Source organism: Hemisphaericaspora subhashii, assembly GCF_019202705.1.
Source record: "Hemisphaericaspora subhashii strain CBS 10753 chromosome Unknown scaffold145, whole genome shotgun sequence".
In the NCBI taxonomy this organism is placed as follows: Eukaryota; Fungi; Ascomycota; class Pichiomycetes; order Serinales; family Debaryomycetaceae; genus Hemisphaericaspora; species Hemisphaericaspora subhashii.
The window spans coordinates 10,468-27,524 of NW_026057190.1; the positions used below are offsets into that span (position 1 = coordinate 10,468).

At 36.5% G+C, this 17,057-nt stretch overlaps 6 protein-coding genes across 6 annotated transcripts; all 6 read left to right on the forward strand. All coding sequences in view use genetic code 12, as the record gives it.

Annotated features, from left to right (window-relative positions):
• Positions 1-406: 406 nt before the first annotated feature.
• J8A68_000206 (uncharacterized protein) lies at positions 407-661 on the forward strand (the record flags this gene model as incomplete). Its single annotated transcript, XM_049405799.1, has 1 exon — positions 407-661. One exon carries the CDS (start codon positions 407-409, stop codon positions 659-661), a length of 255 nt encoding a protein of 84 aa, XP_049266485.1.
• Positions 662-3,370: 2,709 nt separating this feature from the next.
• On the forward strand, positions 3,371-4,369 carry MET4 (Met4p; the record flags this gene model as incomplete). Its single annotated transcript, XM_049405810.1, has 1 exon — positions 3,371-4,369. The coding sequence occupies one exon, from the start codon at positions 3,371-3,373 to the stop codon at positions 4,367-4,369; it is 999 nt and encodes a 332-aa protein (XP_049266486.1).
• A 1,236-nt stretch (positions 4,370-5,605) lies between these two features.
• On the forward strand, positions 5,606-6,769 carry J8A68_000208 (uncharacterized protein; the record flags this gene model as incomplete). Its single annotated transcript, XM_049405821.1, has 1 exon — positions 5,606-6,769. The coding sequence occupies one exon, from the start codon at positions 5,606-5,608 to the stop codon at positions 6,767-6,769; it is 1,164 nt and encodes a 387-aa protein (XP_049266487.1).
• A 591-nt stretch (positions 6,770-7,360) lies between these two features.
• On the forward strand, positions 7,361-8,191 carry J8A68_000209 (uncharacterized protein; the record flags this gene model as incomplete). The annotated part of the gene is made up of 1 exon (XM_049405832.1): positions 7,361-8,191. One exon carries the CDS (start codon positions 7,361-7,363, stop codon positions 8,189-8,191), a length of 831 nt encoding a protein of 276 aa, XP_049266488.1.
• Positions 8,192-9,672: 1,481 nt separating this feature from the next.
• On the forward strand, positions 9,673-11,601 carry J8A68_000210 (uncharacterized protein; the record flags this gene model as incomplete). Its single annotated transcript, XM_049405843.1, has 1 exon — positions 9,673-11,601. One exon carries the CDS (start codon positions 9,673-9,675, stop codon positions 11,599-11,601), a length of 1,929 nt encoding a protein of 642 aa, XP_049266489.1.
• Positions 11,602-13,474: 1,873 nt separating this feature from the next.
• On the forward strand, positions 13,475-15,035 carry J8A68_000211 (uncharacterized protein; the record flags this gene model as incomplete). The annotated part of the gene is made up of 2 exons (XM_049405854.1): positions 13,475-13,678; positions 13,812-15,035. 2 exons carry the CDS (start codon positions 13,475-13,477, stop codon positions 15,033-15,035), a joined length of 1,428 nt encoding a protein of 475 aa, XP_049266490.1.
• Positions 15,036-17,057: the final 2,022 nt, after the last annotated feature.

Consider the following 17,057-nt stretch of genomic DNA (forward strand, 5'->3'; position numbering starts at 1 on the left):
TTTTTTTTTAATCTTATCGCGGAAGATTATTGGCTAGAAAAAAATCAAACTTTTAACTTTTGTCTCAGAAAAATCGATTGTTTTTTTTTTTGTTCTTTCGGTTCATCACTCCCCTCCTTCTTGTTCCCTTCGTCCAATTTTTGTGTTCTTCAGATTTAAATAATATTTTTCCCTCACCAATCTACAACTCAAAGGAGTTTAGAAACCGAGCTATTATATTATAGAAAAATTTTTTTCTCTTTACACAAAATTAAACATTAGCTGAGCCGTTCTTGAAATATAAATATGTCGATAATCTCCCTTAATTTTTCAATTCATTATTCTACTGTTTTCTTTCTTTCTTCATCATTACAAGTTTTTCATTAGGCTTTTAATTATTCAACTAACTATTATACACACATTTACAATGCAAAGATTCTTCTCCACTTCTGCCAAGCGTTGCTTCCAAAAGGATACTATTACTTCTTTCATGAAGCCATCTATTCCAAAACAAGCATCCCACAAGATGAAGGCCACTCAAGCATCTCCATCCAAATGGAATCCAACCAATGGTAACTCATTCAGATCATTTGCTGAATACAGATTAAAGGCCACTAATCAATCTCCATTAGGAGTTAGAGCAAGATTACCAAACTTATACTCATCCCAACACCACATCTAATTTAACATGTGTTAATCTATTATATTCATGATTGATTTTTTTGTTTGGTTTTATTATTAAATTTGGGTTATACACAGCTTTTTCCTTTTATTATACGGTTATATTAAGGTTTAAAGCTACATTAGTTTTTTCAGTTCGTTTTATTCTACAATCATGAATGCAACAGTACTAGGGCATATTATTACAAAGCATATACAGGTTATTTGGTATCTTACTCTATAGGTTTTTTTTTTAGATAGTGTAATACATTTTATTCATCTATTGAAAATTTTAAAGTCTCTCTATCGCGATGTTTGTAGTCAGAGTTTGTAAGCTGCAAAATTTTCAATTGCCCTGTGAAATTCTTTTTTTCTCTTCCCTGGCAATTTGATTTGACTTGCCGCACCATGCGTTATCGCACCTTCCGATTTAGGAAATGGGGTGATTCAGCAAAAAAAAAATTTTTGACCCTCCTAAAAATTCCGTTTTATTTCGGGAGTCGATTTCCCTCGGTAGAAATTGAGGAGTTAAGAGCGAGAATTATTAATTACCAATTTGAAATAGAGCCGAGCGGTTTGTAAGTGGGGATTAGTATACCCCAGAGAGAATTGCTTTCTCAAGATGACTAATAATTACTCAGGAAATGAAATAATGACAACTCCCACATCAGAAAACCATGATGATGATTTTTAAGCTTTTAAACCAAGTGAAAAAAAATCACGCTATGATATGTAAGATCGTCGGGTGAGTCCGCGCGTAACACCCTTATCGATAATTTCTCGTCCTCTCTTGATCGCCATGCAATTAAAATGTGTTATCGGTCGTCTGCTAACCTTCCTGTTGTAAACGTGACCTTTGTGTCAATGCCGTATGGGTGTTTCCTGACATATTCTTATCCCTGATTTTGTTTTTTGGTTTGATGGCTCCTGATTTGATGTAACGTTACATCCAGGAACGACAAACAAAACAAAATGTTTCTTAGCGCAAAATCTTGAATTGGCTTGTCTTTTTTCGCATTCGGGGTTTGGGATTCACAGAAATAGAGATGGATTAGTAATAACAGTTTATATACCATTTCATGAATGAAATGCGGACCTGTCGATGTAATCCATCAAGGCTCACTGAAATAAAGCGAATACGTTCTATGTAAGCATGTTAGGATCGGTATATTCAAGGTATCCATACTTAATTGTGCAGCAGTATCAGAGCCCCGTCAACAAAGTTATTGAATAAATGTTTCACATCAACCGAGTTATTATATACATACCTAGTAATAATGGCTAGTTAGACCGATTTACAGATCTATGGGTGCGTCTTGCACACCTCGATGAGTTGCTGGTTTGTATATATTATTTTTTAATTCAGCCTCGGCTCATTTTAGTGGGGAATTTTGCTGGTTCTTTTCTAACAAGAAACTTAAAAGAATGGGATGGAGATAGGGAGACGAGTTTTAAATTGCTTTAAGGTGAGATAAATCCCATAGTCTTCATCAGGATTAGAAGCAAAGTTTGATATCTTGAAATGAGATCTAACTCGTATTTATAAATACAAATATTCCGAAATATGAATGAATCATTGCCCATCATCCTGCTACAAAACTTATAAAGTTCATTTTGCCATTTTCTTAGTATCAACAAGAATTTTAGTCATGACAAGACAAACGTATGAGAGCTGAGAGTTGCTGAAACGACAAGAACTTCGTTTGAACTTGGAATTTGAATGAATCATTGAACATCATCTTGCTGGAAAGGCTATGCTTCCTTATTTTTGTGTCGAGAACATTTTTGTGGATGATAAAGAATACGAGATTACGATCAACTATGTTGCCGTACAATTACATCTCCTTTCTATGATGCCAATCAAGATTCGGGATCGTTAGAACTCACTGTTGGGAAATCTATGTGTATGTCCAAAATGAGCGAAATTCCAAGCGAATTTGGGTTAGAGTGTGACATATTTCTCGGCAACCTAAAAACATCCACATATTGGCCAATTTTTGACACATAGAGAAAGTTGAAACGGGATGTCATTTATTATAGTCGTTATGTTTAGACTAGTGAAATAGATGGAACATAGACTAAAAGAAATCTGCATTTCTATTCTGTAAAATATTCCATCTAAAAGAAGAATAGTACTGTCTGCAAAAATATGTCTAGAAATGTAACGCCGTTGGGAAAGTGACAACCGCGTTGGATAGGTAGTAGACAACAGTGGAGTCTCAAAGAAAGTCCATTAGCATATTATCCAATTAAATGACGTCTTATAATAACAATACAAGTGTGTTACTCCTTGCTACCCGTGGTATTGGTAGTGTGTGTTACCAATGTCTGGAACAACTACCTTGACAAAAAACGGAGCGGAAATTGAATGCCAATCAAAAAAATAATCCTTGTTATTTTTCGATTGTTACATTTTTTGAAATTTCTAATCTAAAAAAATAATTTACTATCAATCACGTGCCATGATATAATCCGATAATAAATATCTCCCTTTCAAATTGCAATGAGAATTATTCTAACAATACCTTTTAATAATCCATTAATAAACGTTATAATTCAGGGAAAAACTGTGGAGTTTAGTTAATTTATAAAAGTTATTGGTTTTAAATTATATTAAATCACGAATCACCAACGGAAACGCAAAACGTCGAAATTTTTTTCAAATATTATATCATATCACACCCATATCACTTTTGAGTAAAGAATATCTGTTTAAACCTTTAAATCACCCATGACAGAAGAAACTTCATCGGCGTTGCTTGAACAGCTCGTCTACATAGATAATTATATGAACGGTGGTGGTGGAGCTTCTGAAAGTTCTAATGCCACACCAAATTTGGATATAGATGGACAATTAAGTTTAGACTTGGCTGCATTTGCCGATGATTCATTTATATTTCCAGATGAAGAGAAACCAATAAAACGTGAACGTGAAGATGATGATGAACATGAAGATAATCGTGGATTTGGAAACTCGTCTAATAGTCATCACCATATTCATGATAATTGGAATATAAATCCTGGTATTCATGCTCATCCAGGTCCATCCATTTTCAACAATAATAATCTTCATAATAATAATAATCATACTGGGAATGCCTTTGATGGGTTACCTATTGATAACTTGGTTAATAACCTACCTAAATTTCCAGTACCACCCGGAGCCAAATCTTCATTACAAAGTGCCGGATTATCCCAGAATCAAATTGATTTATTAAGTGCTCTAGTGGCCCAACATCAAACCAGTCTTGGAAATTCAATACCTCCTACCACTGCCGCAGCAGCTAGCTCTGCCAATACGATTGTGCCTACACCGATGTCCAGCACTTCTTCCTCGGTATCATCTGCATTCTCACCGCCAGCCCATTCCCCTATCAGACAACATTCACAACTTTTCATAAATGAGGATAATATGGGTGGTGCTGGGATGACACCTACTTCAACAATGTCCGGAAGTAGTTCCTTTACCTCGACTCCTGATCCAAGTGATTTAGATAAAAGACGTAGAAATACGGCTGCAAGTGCTAGATTCAGGATTAAGAAAAAGATGAAGGAAAAAGAAATGGAATCGAGGATACTGAATCTTACGGATACGATAGGTAATTTAGAGAATAAATTAGCACAATTGGAGATGGAGAATAAGTTGTTGAGGAATTTAATTCTTGAAAAGGGGAGTCAAAAGGGTGATGATGAAGTTAAATTATTGAGAGAAAGAGCTAAGAGAGGATAAAGAATGATGATGATGTTTGGGATTCAACTCCTGGGAGTATGTTGTATTAAAATTGTATAAATTTTACAGGTTAAAATATTTTTGATTGCTTATCTATGTATATTGTAGTAATATGATATTCTATTCTATACAACCAAGTTAAATGTAGTCTAATCATTGTAGAGGTTTTTGGGCTAATTTTTTGGTGCATTTTTCATCTTGAAAACATGATATGAATATTCTTCTACCACTAATTGTAACCCGTGTATCATGAACGAGTTATTGTTACCATAGACTCGAGACTTCGCCTGAAAGGATTTCAAGCGCAGTAGTTTATTCGAAGTGGTTCAAAGTGCGGTAAGTTATTCGAAAAAGTGGCTGGGAAAACCCCAACAGATGAGGACAACGACATGACGCAATATTTACTGGAATCCAACCCTTGAAATTACAACAAACTACATCCTCAAAAAGAGNTCGGGTGAATGAATAGGATTCGGAAAAAAAACCGAATAGCTTCCTACCCCTGGTTGGGATACATCTTTTTTGATAGTATGAATCCCAACAATTTTTCTCTCGGAAAAACTTCCAGAAATTTTGCAACCCATGTACGACTTGGGTACCATTACAAATATATATACTCAACTAAACCTGTATGGAATTCCAAAATTAATAATACGAGTTAGGATATTTTCGAATCAAGAAGATTGAATAATAAAAATCACTTCAGCTTTCTAGGTTCAGTTTCTTATAAGCTCTTCTTGGATGTTCTTGAGTAACCTGACTAACAATGAAAGGTGAGAAAACAACTGGTAATAAAATAAGCAACTTATAACTACTAAAGACTTGATTCTCTTGGTTGCTTCAAGCGGGGGTAAATATGCAAACTTTAGAAACTATACCTACTTCCTGAATTGGAGTGTCCCTGAGAGCTTTGATTTCACTATATCTGGCAGAGGCTGAGAACTTCAAGCAAGGAAGAAGGTTATACTGTATCAAATCTCAATATAGCTGCTTGTTTCAATTTAGTCAATAGCCACACTAGTTGCTATCCCTCGCCCAAAAGCACCTCAAATGAATGTAGTTAATGGCAATTTAGTCACGTGAAACAAAATTCAAAAGGAGAACAAAGTTTATTCCCCACACCAGCCAGGGTATGTATAATTCTTTAATTTAGTTGTTAGTTTCTGTATTAATTGTGTTTAATTATATCTTTACTTAGTTAATAAGCTATTGTTTGATATATTGTTGATAAGAGAGATGTCAGGAATTGAAAAGCCAGCAAGTACCGCAAACACTTTTCCCAAATCCAATGAGCCAATCACATTAGAAAAGTTTGAACAAGTTGTTAAACTGGTTGTTGACAGGTCAATTAAAAGTTTACAAGAAAGAATTATGGAAAAGCTTGACAATGATTTCAATAAGTTCTTAAATATAGAGCTTGAGCCAAGACTTGAGCATATGACGCAAGAGGTCGAAGCAGCTGCTGAACTAATAGGAACCAAAGAAAGAGAAGAGGAAACGGAAACAGAAGCGGAAACCCTTGGATCTGAAGAGACTTCGGAAGAAGCATCAGAAGCATTACAATATGCACGTGAAATGGCTGCCGTTTATAAACAACAATTAGCTGAGATTGAAGAACGGATCGCGAAAATAGAGGCTGTAAAAAACAAATCCAACCGTTACGAAGAAATTGTTAAGACGTACTTACCCCTGATAAACATGGAACCAGTAGATAAGCCCACTACAAAAGAGCACAAACCCATCCCAGGAGCCATATTCGAACCAAGGGAAGATGAAATAATTGACGGACGTGATGATCCTATGATTCCTTTCAAATTATTAAATCTCCAAACTAAGCTCGAGATCTTTCAGGTTGATAGGTTCGAATGGGGGAATATGGCATTTTTCTATATTTACGGGGATTTACGTGTACCATATATGCGCAAGAGGGAAAACCCAGAGGATAAGGACAAGGGTATACAGTGGCGAGATGTTGCAATTTTGATTGCAGAGTATTGCAATCTTTTTGTTTGGGATGCGAAGAATTTCGGGGAATTTATGCGTGCCGAGCCACGACCAAATCAGAAGGTTACTCATTTTCTTAGAGAATTGGAGTATAAATTACTGTTTATTTCGGACTATCATAATAGGTTTCCAATGATCAAGGATATTGTTCTTTGTAGATTAGTTGAAGACTTTGGATATATAATTCATCTTCATGACTTGGACAATGCGGAGGAGAACGGTTTCTTTCCATTATGTGAAAGAGCTTTTTTTAATGCAAGATTTCCTAAAGATATCGAAGATGATTATCAACCAATTGGTAATGAAGGAAGATCTCGCAATGTCCAGCACTCAAGTAAGAAGAACCAAGCTTCCACTTGTGCTGGTCACAAAAAGTCTAGAAATCAATCAGGATAGTAATCCAGCTCTTCAACGTTCGAAAGTAAAAGAGAGTGTCCTGTTGCAGAAGAGCTAGAGATGACAGAAGACGTACACGATTCCTTTCACGAGGACGAACGTCTCGTGGTTCTCGATACTGGGAACAAGGCAATGATAATTCGAATAAAGGATTCAGCAGTGGTAGAGAATTTTTTAAGTTATAAGTTAGATTTTTTATATAGGATTAGAGAAAGATATTCATGGATTCAAACAACAATTTTTAGAAAAATACTGTGGGCTAGTGCCTATAAAACTTAATAACGTGAAAAGTATTTACTAATCCCTAATACCCTTACATTGAACCGTTAGGGGATTACTAAATAAAAAGTCAGTGGGGACTACTGACTGTGAGGGAAAAGTTGTCACTTAAGTGTTACCCGGCAACAAGAAAAGGCGATCTGTAAATAATGAGACTGCATGTAGCACACTGTCGCGTTACAGTTGCTAGAATTATTTTTCAGATCGTTGGCAGTAAAATCAATGAAAAATTAAGGGACGCCATACAAAGTTTTCAGTATTCTTAAATACAGAAGAACATATGACACTGGATGTCTAAGTAGCTACCAACAAATGACAGGCATCGAAGTGGGAGAAAGAGAAGAGGAAAGGAACATCCTTGAATCTAAAATTAATTCAGAACAACCATCAGCAGCATTTCAACAACAACATAAAAACGGTACCTTTCTTAATGAAAACCGAGAATCAAAGACGATCGACGAACGGTTGGCTGAGTTAGCGGTAGAAAGTAAGGATGGAACCCGAAGAAGACCTTTAGAAGGCATGGTTAGGAGACACCTACCCGGGATAATATTGAAACCAGTTGATAACCCCACTACAGAGGTGAAAAAACCGGTTCCGGTAACCATATTCGAACCAAGCCAAGAAGAAACAATTAACGGACGAAACGACCCTTTGATTGGTCTTAAATTAGAAAATCTCCAAAATAAACTTCAGAACTTACAGATTGATAGATTCCAATGGGGTAGAATAGCATCATTCTATATAAGTGGAGATTTGATTGGACCATATAGGGACAGGGTGGAAAATCCCGAGGATAAGGAGAAGGGAATACAGTGGCGGGATGTTGCGCTTTTAATTGCAGAGTATTCCCCATTAGCTTTTATTGGACTTGAGAATTCTAGAGCATTTTTTGGGGCCATGCCCGAACCAAATCAGAATGTGAGTGATTTTATTAGAGACTTGAAATTTAAATCAAGACTTATTCCGAAGTATCAGAATAAGTTTGTTATGGTCAAGTATGTTGTTCTTTCTAAATTAATTGGAAACTTTCGAGATATCATTGATCTTTATGATTTTGTAAATGCGAGGGAGGATGATTTCTTTCCATTGATAGAGACAGCATTTTCTAGTAAAACATTTCCCGAAGATATCAAGTGTTGATTCTCATCCACCCACGAGCAGAAGATAGCTTTCTCGACTATAAGTTATTGTTATTTATATAGGATTAGAGAAGTGATCAATATAAACAATAACTTTTACGAAGAATACTCTGGAGTAGTGTGGTATTTTGCGCGGGGCAAGGTAATCTAAAAAGTGGCTGCGAAAAAAATCAACAGTCACAAAGTGAAGCAAAGACATAATGGCAGAATTATTTACGAGGACTTTATCAATAAAAGCATTGAGATAATTATTATCTACTGTAAATTAAAGCCTCTGGCGCTGGTTTCCATTACCAGTTGTATCATATCTTTGCTGGTCAAAACCAATAACACTACTCTCGGAAGTACTTCCCGAGATCGACAACATGTGGAGCATTGGACAAATTTCCTTGCATTAGGAAACGATTGCAAAACAGCGCTAATAACATGATTCCAATCAAGAAGATAGAATAAGGGATACGTCATTTATTTCAACTTTTCAGGTCAAGTTTCAACATAATCAAGTTTGCCGTTCTTATTGTCTTTCCCGGGTTGATAGTTGATTCTTGAGAATCCCAACTAACAATAATGTGAGTGTACAGTCAATATCTGACATATAGTTGCTAAATACTTGGCTCTCTAAGTTGTTTCAAAAGCACGACCGTTTTCCTCGCATAATGATAGATTTAGAATGTTTCACCTTACTTCTTTGACGCTGCGAGAGACTAATTTCGCGGTTTGTGGTCGAGGCTTAGAATCCAAAGCAATCGTGCAACATAACAGCAAGAATCATGATCTACTTTAGTCAATCAATATATGCCTGTTGGTTTGGTTTTAGCCAATAAACAAAACTTCACAGTACAGTCGTCTAATTTTTTTTGTGCATATGTCGCATTGTAAGTTATTAGTTATGCATCTTGTGCTAATTTTTGATTTGTTTTGTGAATCAAAAGACCAACTTATCACAAAAAAAGCCCCCAATTTCAGAGCCCCTTAAAAAGAGGCGAGACGACGGAAAAAAAAATTTTTTCAACAATCTAAATTTAACTGTCTGATTTGTGTTTTGTATCACACGTTGTTCTTCTGATCCTTTTACCTATTAAAGAAAGTGCAAAGGAGAATGTGTATTCTCTTTAGTTGATTAATCTATTCTGAACTTGTAAGGCCCACTTTTAGCGAAATATTCAACCTGTCTGTCTTATCTGTCTTATCTAAATGGCATGTATTTACGAGCCAATTTTTTTTTTAAATGTCGTTGGGTTGTTTTTTGTTTTTATCTGGCCAAACTTTAAAACGCAGGTAAAAAAAAATCCCCCCCTTTTTTTGTCTTCTCATAAGAAAAGAAAAAAAAAATTATTTTCTCCCCTTCAATAAAATTTTTACACCAACAGAAAACAATTACAATCAAATACCTCAACCCCCCCTTACAATTTTCTAAATAAATAAATATAAACCTCTTTTAACAAAAGAAAAATCAGGATATCCTATTTTGTTGCAAAAAGTATGGTTGCTACTAGAAGGTCTGCTGCTGATCAGGCTAGTGTTGAACTAAATCGTAAAGGGAAAATGGTTGAAAAAATCAGAACATCAAGTCCACCAAGATCGGATTCCATACCAAATCGAGAAATCAACAAATATAATAATTCATCTTCACCTGTAGAAACAACAACACCAGAGTTGAATATGAATCAATCAGAGAAGAAGAAGGAAACTAGAGGACGAAAGAGAAAGAGTTCTGAGCTTGTTTCTGCTACTGAAGTCCAACCAATTCTTAAGATAGAAACTAGGGGTCGTAAGAGAAAAAATCCTGTAAACACGGTAAAACAAGAGCCAACAACTTCACCAATATTAAAGAAACCATCCTTTGGATCTCTGGCTGAGAACCAGATAAACAATAAACATAATATTCTTCACTTGCTAACTGATGATAATTCACTTCCACCTCCACCTCCACCTCCACCTCCACCGGATGCACCTGCTTTATTCGTTGAAACCATGAGTCCCTCGTCGTCTGCTGTTATAAGCAATGGCCGTATTCCTATCACTTCAATAATATCCCAAAAGATTGACACGAACGGCCCTGATGATTTGACACCTTTGTCTGGAAGTCCAGCCCCTGAAAGCCCGGATTCTGGTTCGCTGTCGGCATATTCCAATGGTTCTGATAAGAAAACAAAGAGAAGATATCGCGTAGATCGAGATAACATTAAGATCAACAAGAGAATAATGTCAAAGGATACCGAAGATGTTATTGCTATGTTTAAGAAGTTTGATGATGAAGTATTGACAAATACAGAAGCAAAACAAAGATTATTGTCCCTTGGATTCGAAACTAGAAAGAGATATATTACCACATTCAAGCATTATATTAGATTCTGTTGTAAGAAGAATCTAAGCAATTTCTTTGTTACCGGTGAATTAATGAAAGAGTTTTATGAAGAACAATTTGCAATGTCATCTTCTACCAATCCTGTTATTAGATTGAGAAAAATGGATCCAGCATTTTCAAAGTTACAAGAAATTAATTTTTTGGTTTATCATTTACCCACAAAAGAGATCCCTAATAGACACATTGCTTTAGAATATTTGATTTACAAAGAAGGTGGGAATGAATCAGGTGCAGGCTTGCAATCTATGAAATCATCAGCAAAATCATCAGCTTCGCCAGCACCAGTTGAAACTATAAAGAAAAAGCTCACAGCTCCAAACACGAAGAAGAAAACAGTTAAAGTACAAACAAAAAAGAAGGCAGCCGTCGAGAATAGAGATGAAACGGCATTGATGACTCCACCTGAACATTCTGAGACTCATCCATTCCCAGATCATATTGCAACACCAAAAACTGAAACTAGCTCACCCATTCCAACACCAATTCCTACTAAGAAGCCTTCGAATAAAAAGCAAAAGAATTTAGATGTAAAGGAACTTCGAAGTTCATTCAACGTGTTGCGCTCCCAAATCCAGAATATCTTAAAAGCCAATGTTTCCATCGAACCAGCTGCTATAAGCAACATAGCAACCCAGATCAACCGATCCTTAGATGAATTTGATCATACATTAACAACCCCAACTGTCCTGGGAACTAAGGCTGTCCCAACGATTGATATTAACCATGATATTTTTACAGTTTATGAAATTTGTGAAGAATGGTTTAGAATCGAACCATCGATTGAATCTCGATTACAAAAATGGGGAGAGGATTGGATAACTGATGAAATAGACCACGCTACATTTTTGGAAAGAAAAGCAATTGTTGAATTTGTACAAAAGATGAGTAAAGAATGTGGAGTAGATGATATTTTCATTGTGGCAAATGATTGTGATAGATACATTAGAGACAAATCCATCTTGGATGAATTCATTAGTGAAATTGAATTAGATTTTAATGATTTGTTTAAGCGAGTTATTAGACATAGACAGCGGAGAAGTTGAATAGAATTTTCATTTCTGAGATTTAATTGGTTCGATTGCAGTTGTTGCTGTCTATGTACCTAGAAAGGCATTTTGTTTATCGTCATTAGTCTTAATTTTGCTATTTTAGTGAGGGGCGGCTGAAACCTAAAAGATACGAACATTTATGGGGGACGTCTCCACCCCTCTTTTGTTGATAAGATTGTTCGAAATGAACAATGGATTGTTAGAGTATTTATTACAGTATATAAAAATAATGGACAACAATTGTTTAAAATAAAAAGTTGGGGTTTCGAATGAGAAACAAAGAGCTCGGAGCTGTAGTAAAACTCCGGGATCTGGGGTGTGTGGGGATCGCTGTTACTTGAAATTTTGCATCTCACTTTCATATTATTTCTCTAGCTACACACGACGGCGGAGGGTGCTATGAAATGTACTGCATTTACGATATGACAATTAGCCGAGAACAACGGTGTATCGATGTTACTCGCTATTTAATTTTGTTGAAAACAAATATTAAACAGTAAGCATTGAATGAATAAGCAGCCTTTCACTTAAATGATATTGTTGGATACGCACGTTTTCTAGAGTATATGGACACGGCCCCGCAATTGCGGCAATTGTAACGGCATTTGTAAATTAAGAAATCGATCAAGCAGACTTGCGTTACGGTTCAGTTGCTTGCCTTGATCCAAAACAACTTGGAGTCTCCGAGATTTCATTGTTTTCATGAAACATGGCGTGTGGCTTAATCTTATATGAAATACCAAGAAAAAAGCAAAGCAGGAAGCTTTTATGTTGCGTGCAAATTCATACACATCCTTGGATGTATTCGTGTATTTTTGTATATGAAATTCTGAAGCTTTCGAGTCGGGGAAAATCCTTCGATTGTCCAGAAAGTTTATTTCTCATCATCAACGGAAAAACACGGAACCCAGCGTTTCAAAGGAAACAATTAGTTAGGAACCTAATTTAAGAATACTTCTGTATTCTCCCGGAGTTCTTTGTAATTACAATGGGTCCATTGTTTGGGATTGTTGTATCATCTAACAGTCTTTTCAGCGATTTCGCAAAGGTGGTGTATGTCAGAATGCATGTTGTGCAAAATCTGTAGTGGTTTTTGCACCCACGACATTTTAGTCAAGATCACACATCCACAATTTTTCGGCCTCTATGCCTTTCGTTCAGCTATAGGAATACACACGTTCTCAGATTCTATACAAAAGAAATAAGACCGCTTTGAAAATAGATACAAAAAAGTGCGTGTAAACAGTGTGGGGATGGCCAAGAATTACTTTGGAAGTATTAACACTCTCTCATACCGTTAAAAGTTTCCGCTCGCCTTAGTAATCCTAAGTTCATTAGAGCCACATTCTTGTAGCCATAAAAAGGTGCAAGTAAAATGGAAAACCATAATGAGTCTCGTCCCGTAAGAATATTGGAAAAGCCTTTTCAGGTACAATAAAAAGGCGTTTCTTTGCTGCAGCTAGTCGATGAAACAAACAACATCCGCAAAGCGCATTTGTATTTTTTATTTTTTCGGAGCAGCCATGCATATGCATACCCCGAGGTAAAAATTATTTCATGTAGCGACAGTAAAAAAAAATAAATGCGGCAAACACAGGCCAAGAAAAAAAACAAATGTGGAAAATGAAGTGGGGGCTGATAAGGCTGACACAAGTCTATCAATTAGAACTCCATTATTTTCTCAACAAAACAAGACTAATCTCTAAGCACCATTATGGTGTCTTGCATTTTCGTATATTAGCGAAATTTGTGGGGCTTGAATTCATTGTATAATGTCGATTTGTGCACTATAAAAGCCACCTTTTCCTCAATCCCTGATCCAATTTTTTGCAATCAATTCCATCAATCAAAACCATCATAAGCAATCATGCCAGCTGAATCAGTCTCTGTTCGTACTGTTGAATCAGTCACTGTCGCTAAAGAGCACAACAAACACCTTATTCAAGCTCCAGAATTTACCTGGCCCGTCATCAGAAAGTATTTCGGTACTAGAATTAGTTCCCTTTGGGTCGGTAAAGAAGAACTTGCTCAACATTCATGGAATGAAATCCTTAACCCTTTCCAACCATTAGTCCATGTCAACCTCCGACCAATGGAACTTTTTCTTACTTGGTTTCTTAGCTTGGACTTGCGATGCCTTTGATTTCTTTACTACAGCTTTGAATGTTTCCAACATTGCTAAGGATTTAGATGTCTCCGTTAAGGATGTTTCTTGGGGTTTGACTGTTGTTTTAATGTTAAGAACTGTCGGTGCTCTTATTTTTGGTGCTATTGGTGATATGAAAGGTAGAAAATGGCCTTATATTGCCAACTTGTCTCTCTTAGTTGCTATCCAATGTGGTACCGGTTTCGTCACAAACTTCAAGATGTTCTTAGGTACTAGAGCTGCCTTTGGTATTGCTATGGGTGGTCTTTATGGTATTTGTGCTGCTGAAGCTCTTTCTGATGCCCCAACTGCTGCAAGAGGTGTTCTTTCTGGTTTATTCCAAGAAGGTTATGCATTTGGTTTCTTATTAGCTACAGTTTTCCAACGTGCAATTTCTGATACTACCCCACATGGCTGGAGATCTTTATTCTGGTTCAGTGCTGGTCCACCAGTTATCTTAATTATCTGGAGATTCTTCACCCCAGAAACTGATACTTATCAGCATATTGCTGCCAAGAGAGCTTCTGCTGCTTCTGGAAACCACTCCAAGTTTGCTAATTTCAAGACTGAAGCTAGCTATGCTTTGAAGAACTATTGGTTAATCATCATCTACTTGGTTTTCATGATGGCTGGTTTCAACTTTTCATCTCATGGTTCTCAAGATTTGTACCCAACCTTGTTACAAGAACAATACCACTACGGTAAAGATAAGAAGACTGTTGTTTTAGTCTGTTCCAAATTAGGTGCTTTAGCTGGTGGTGTTATCGTTGGTCACTTCTCCAGTATTATTGGTAGAAGAACTGCCATCCTTATTGCTAACATTTTTTCCTTGGCCTTCATCTATCCTTGGGCTTTCCAACCAACGTGGGTTACTGCTTTCTTCATGCAATTTGGTATCCAAGGTGCTTGGTCTGTTGTTCCTATCCATCTTTCAGAATTATCTCCACCTCAATTCAGAGCTTTCGTTATGGGTGTCTCTTATCAATTAGGTAACTTGGTTTCTTCTGCATCTGCAACTATTGAAGCTACTATTGGTGAAAAATTCCTTCTTCCAGATGGAACTCATGACTATGCTAAAACTATGGCTATTTTCGTTGCTGCCGTTGTTGTTTACTTATTCGTTGTTGTTCTCTTGGGTCCAGAAATTAGAAATGCTGAGTTGGGTATTGAAAGAGAAGAAGTCTATGCTGTTTATGATGCTGAGGAAGGTCAATTCGACAAGCTATCTTTTGATCATACCGAAGATGCCAGCAAACAAAAGGCAGGTGCTGATAGGGTTTAAGCCTAAGATATCTTCTGGTATACTTAAGGCACAACAAGCAAGAGGTTGGTGTTGATAAAGTTTAGAGTTGGTACGACTTTTCCTTTCCTTTTTATTTAGTCTAGATGTATTGATTATATCTATTTATTTACTTAGATGAATCTTATTAAATTAATTACTTGAAATATTTCTTTCTGAATAAACTGTAGATGGACTTGATATTCTAACATTTGTTTATGACCAATATCATTGTGAATTGAGTTATTGCTGTTCGAATGAAGGTGCACTTGTGGGTTGTTTTTTTTTTTTGCTTTCGATGTATTTCTTGAGAAAATAGCTTTCACCACGGAAATATGCTTTCTATAGCGTCCATGCAACAATTTTTGACTTCCGCCGTAAAAAAGCAACAAAATTTAATTGGATATAATACATTAATCACATTTCCACAGGAATTATGCACTGTGCTTTACATTTTAAGGCTGGAGAAATTCCGTTGAAAAAAGAAACTTGAAGATGCGTCACCTTAGTTTAGTCGCGCCTTTGATTCTATTAGTTGGGAAAAGAGGAGGAACACGACCCATCACAAGGAACTTTCGTTATGAATCTTGTCCTAGCTTGGTCTGAAGAAGTTCATCATGCCTGAATGAAAACCTGCGTGTTCAAGAATTATTTTTTCGGAACAACTTATTAACGAGCGATAAAAAATATAAGGGTCAGGAATAGCCGAGAAAATATGTTGGTGCGGGGGAGGGGCTAAGAATGAAAGCTTCAATGTTCAAATTGTCCTTTAAAAATTACTGGTTCCTGAGTTCTCTAAAGTTAGTCTATGTTACTGTCATATAAGTCATCTCAAGCAATACTAATAAAGCTTTGCTGAGAAACTCAGGCAGCGTAAATCTTTTTGTAACACCAAACGAGAGGAGACCTCCCTATCTGGCCCTATTGAACTTAACAAAACTCTAAAATTCAATAGCTACATTAAATGCTCTTGTTCGGGCTTCTGGGTAATCCGGAGAGATTTAGCTATTTGATTGTTTGGAGAGTGGATCTTGGGTGAATTCCACTCTGAAGTCTGAAGGGAGGAGGACCGGTCTGTGAGTCGTCATTATCTTTGACGAAGTAAAGAACCCTTCAGATTTGTCCTAAGTATTTATTAAATAAAGCCTTGCAGTGTTGGATTTGATTACGTCGGGAATTTGTTCTATAACGAAAGATAGCCGACTCTTCTGGTCCTGTAAGAGATTTGTTAACCATACAAAACAGATGAATTATAATCCCCCCTCCCAAGTCTGCACATTCAGCAGCAGAAGGCTTGGTGTAGATATGTCCCATCACCATTCGAACGTCATTACTGATATTCCGAACTGTCGAAAATTGTTATGCATGGCTTACTATTCCTAGATTCAATAAAAGCAATTCCCCCGTTAATAGTTGTCCTTTCTAAGGCAGAAGCTGCCACAAAGCTTTTCGCTTAAACTGCACCTATTTCTTGGTAAGTTTACTCAACACAACACGAAAGTACTGTCAAATTCTCCCCTTTGAATTTCAATTGCTTCATTATCAAGGCAACAATTTCAGTCAAGCATACAGCCTTCAAACTTTAAGATATTGGCCATATTGCATCAAATATTATGATTTTGGTGATCCGTGGAAATCGAACCAAGAAAAATTTTTCAACGTTGCCAAGCATCTGTTCTCATTTGGAAGATCTAAATTTACGGCTAGTAATGCCAGGCTCGAGATTAGCTCAGCTGAGGAAGTCTGAGGACATCGAGAAAAGCTTTTTATTGGATATTACTTCAAGACTCGGGAGATTTAGGAATGATCCCCACTAACCTGGTATCTTCAAGGTGGGGTACTCCCTTATCCTTTGTCTCTTGAATGTTGAGACTTTTAGGACGGACAAAAACGGAGCCAACGTATTTAGTCCTGGTCAACAATTGTATTGATGGTAGAGTTTTAAAAATAATTCATGTAGAATTTAGAGAGCGATACTGATTTATCCCGGAGTACATTTTTGAAACAATTAATTCAAAAAAATAT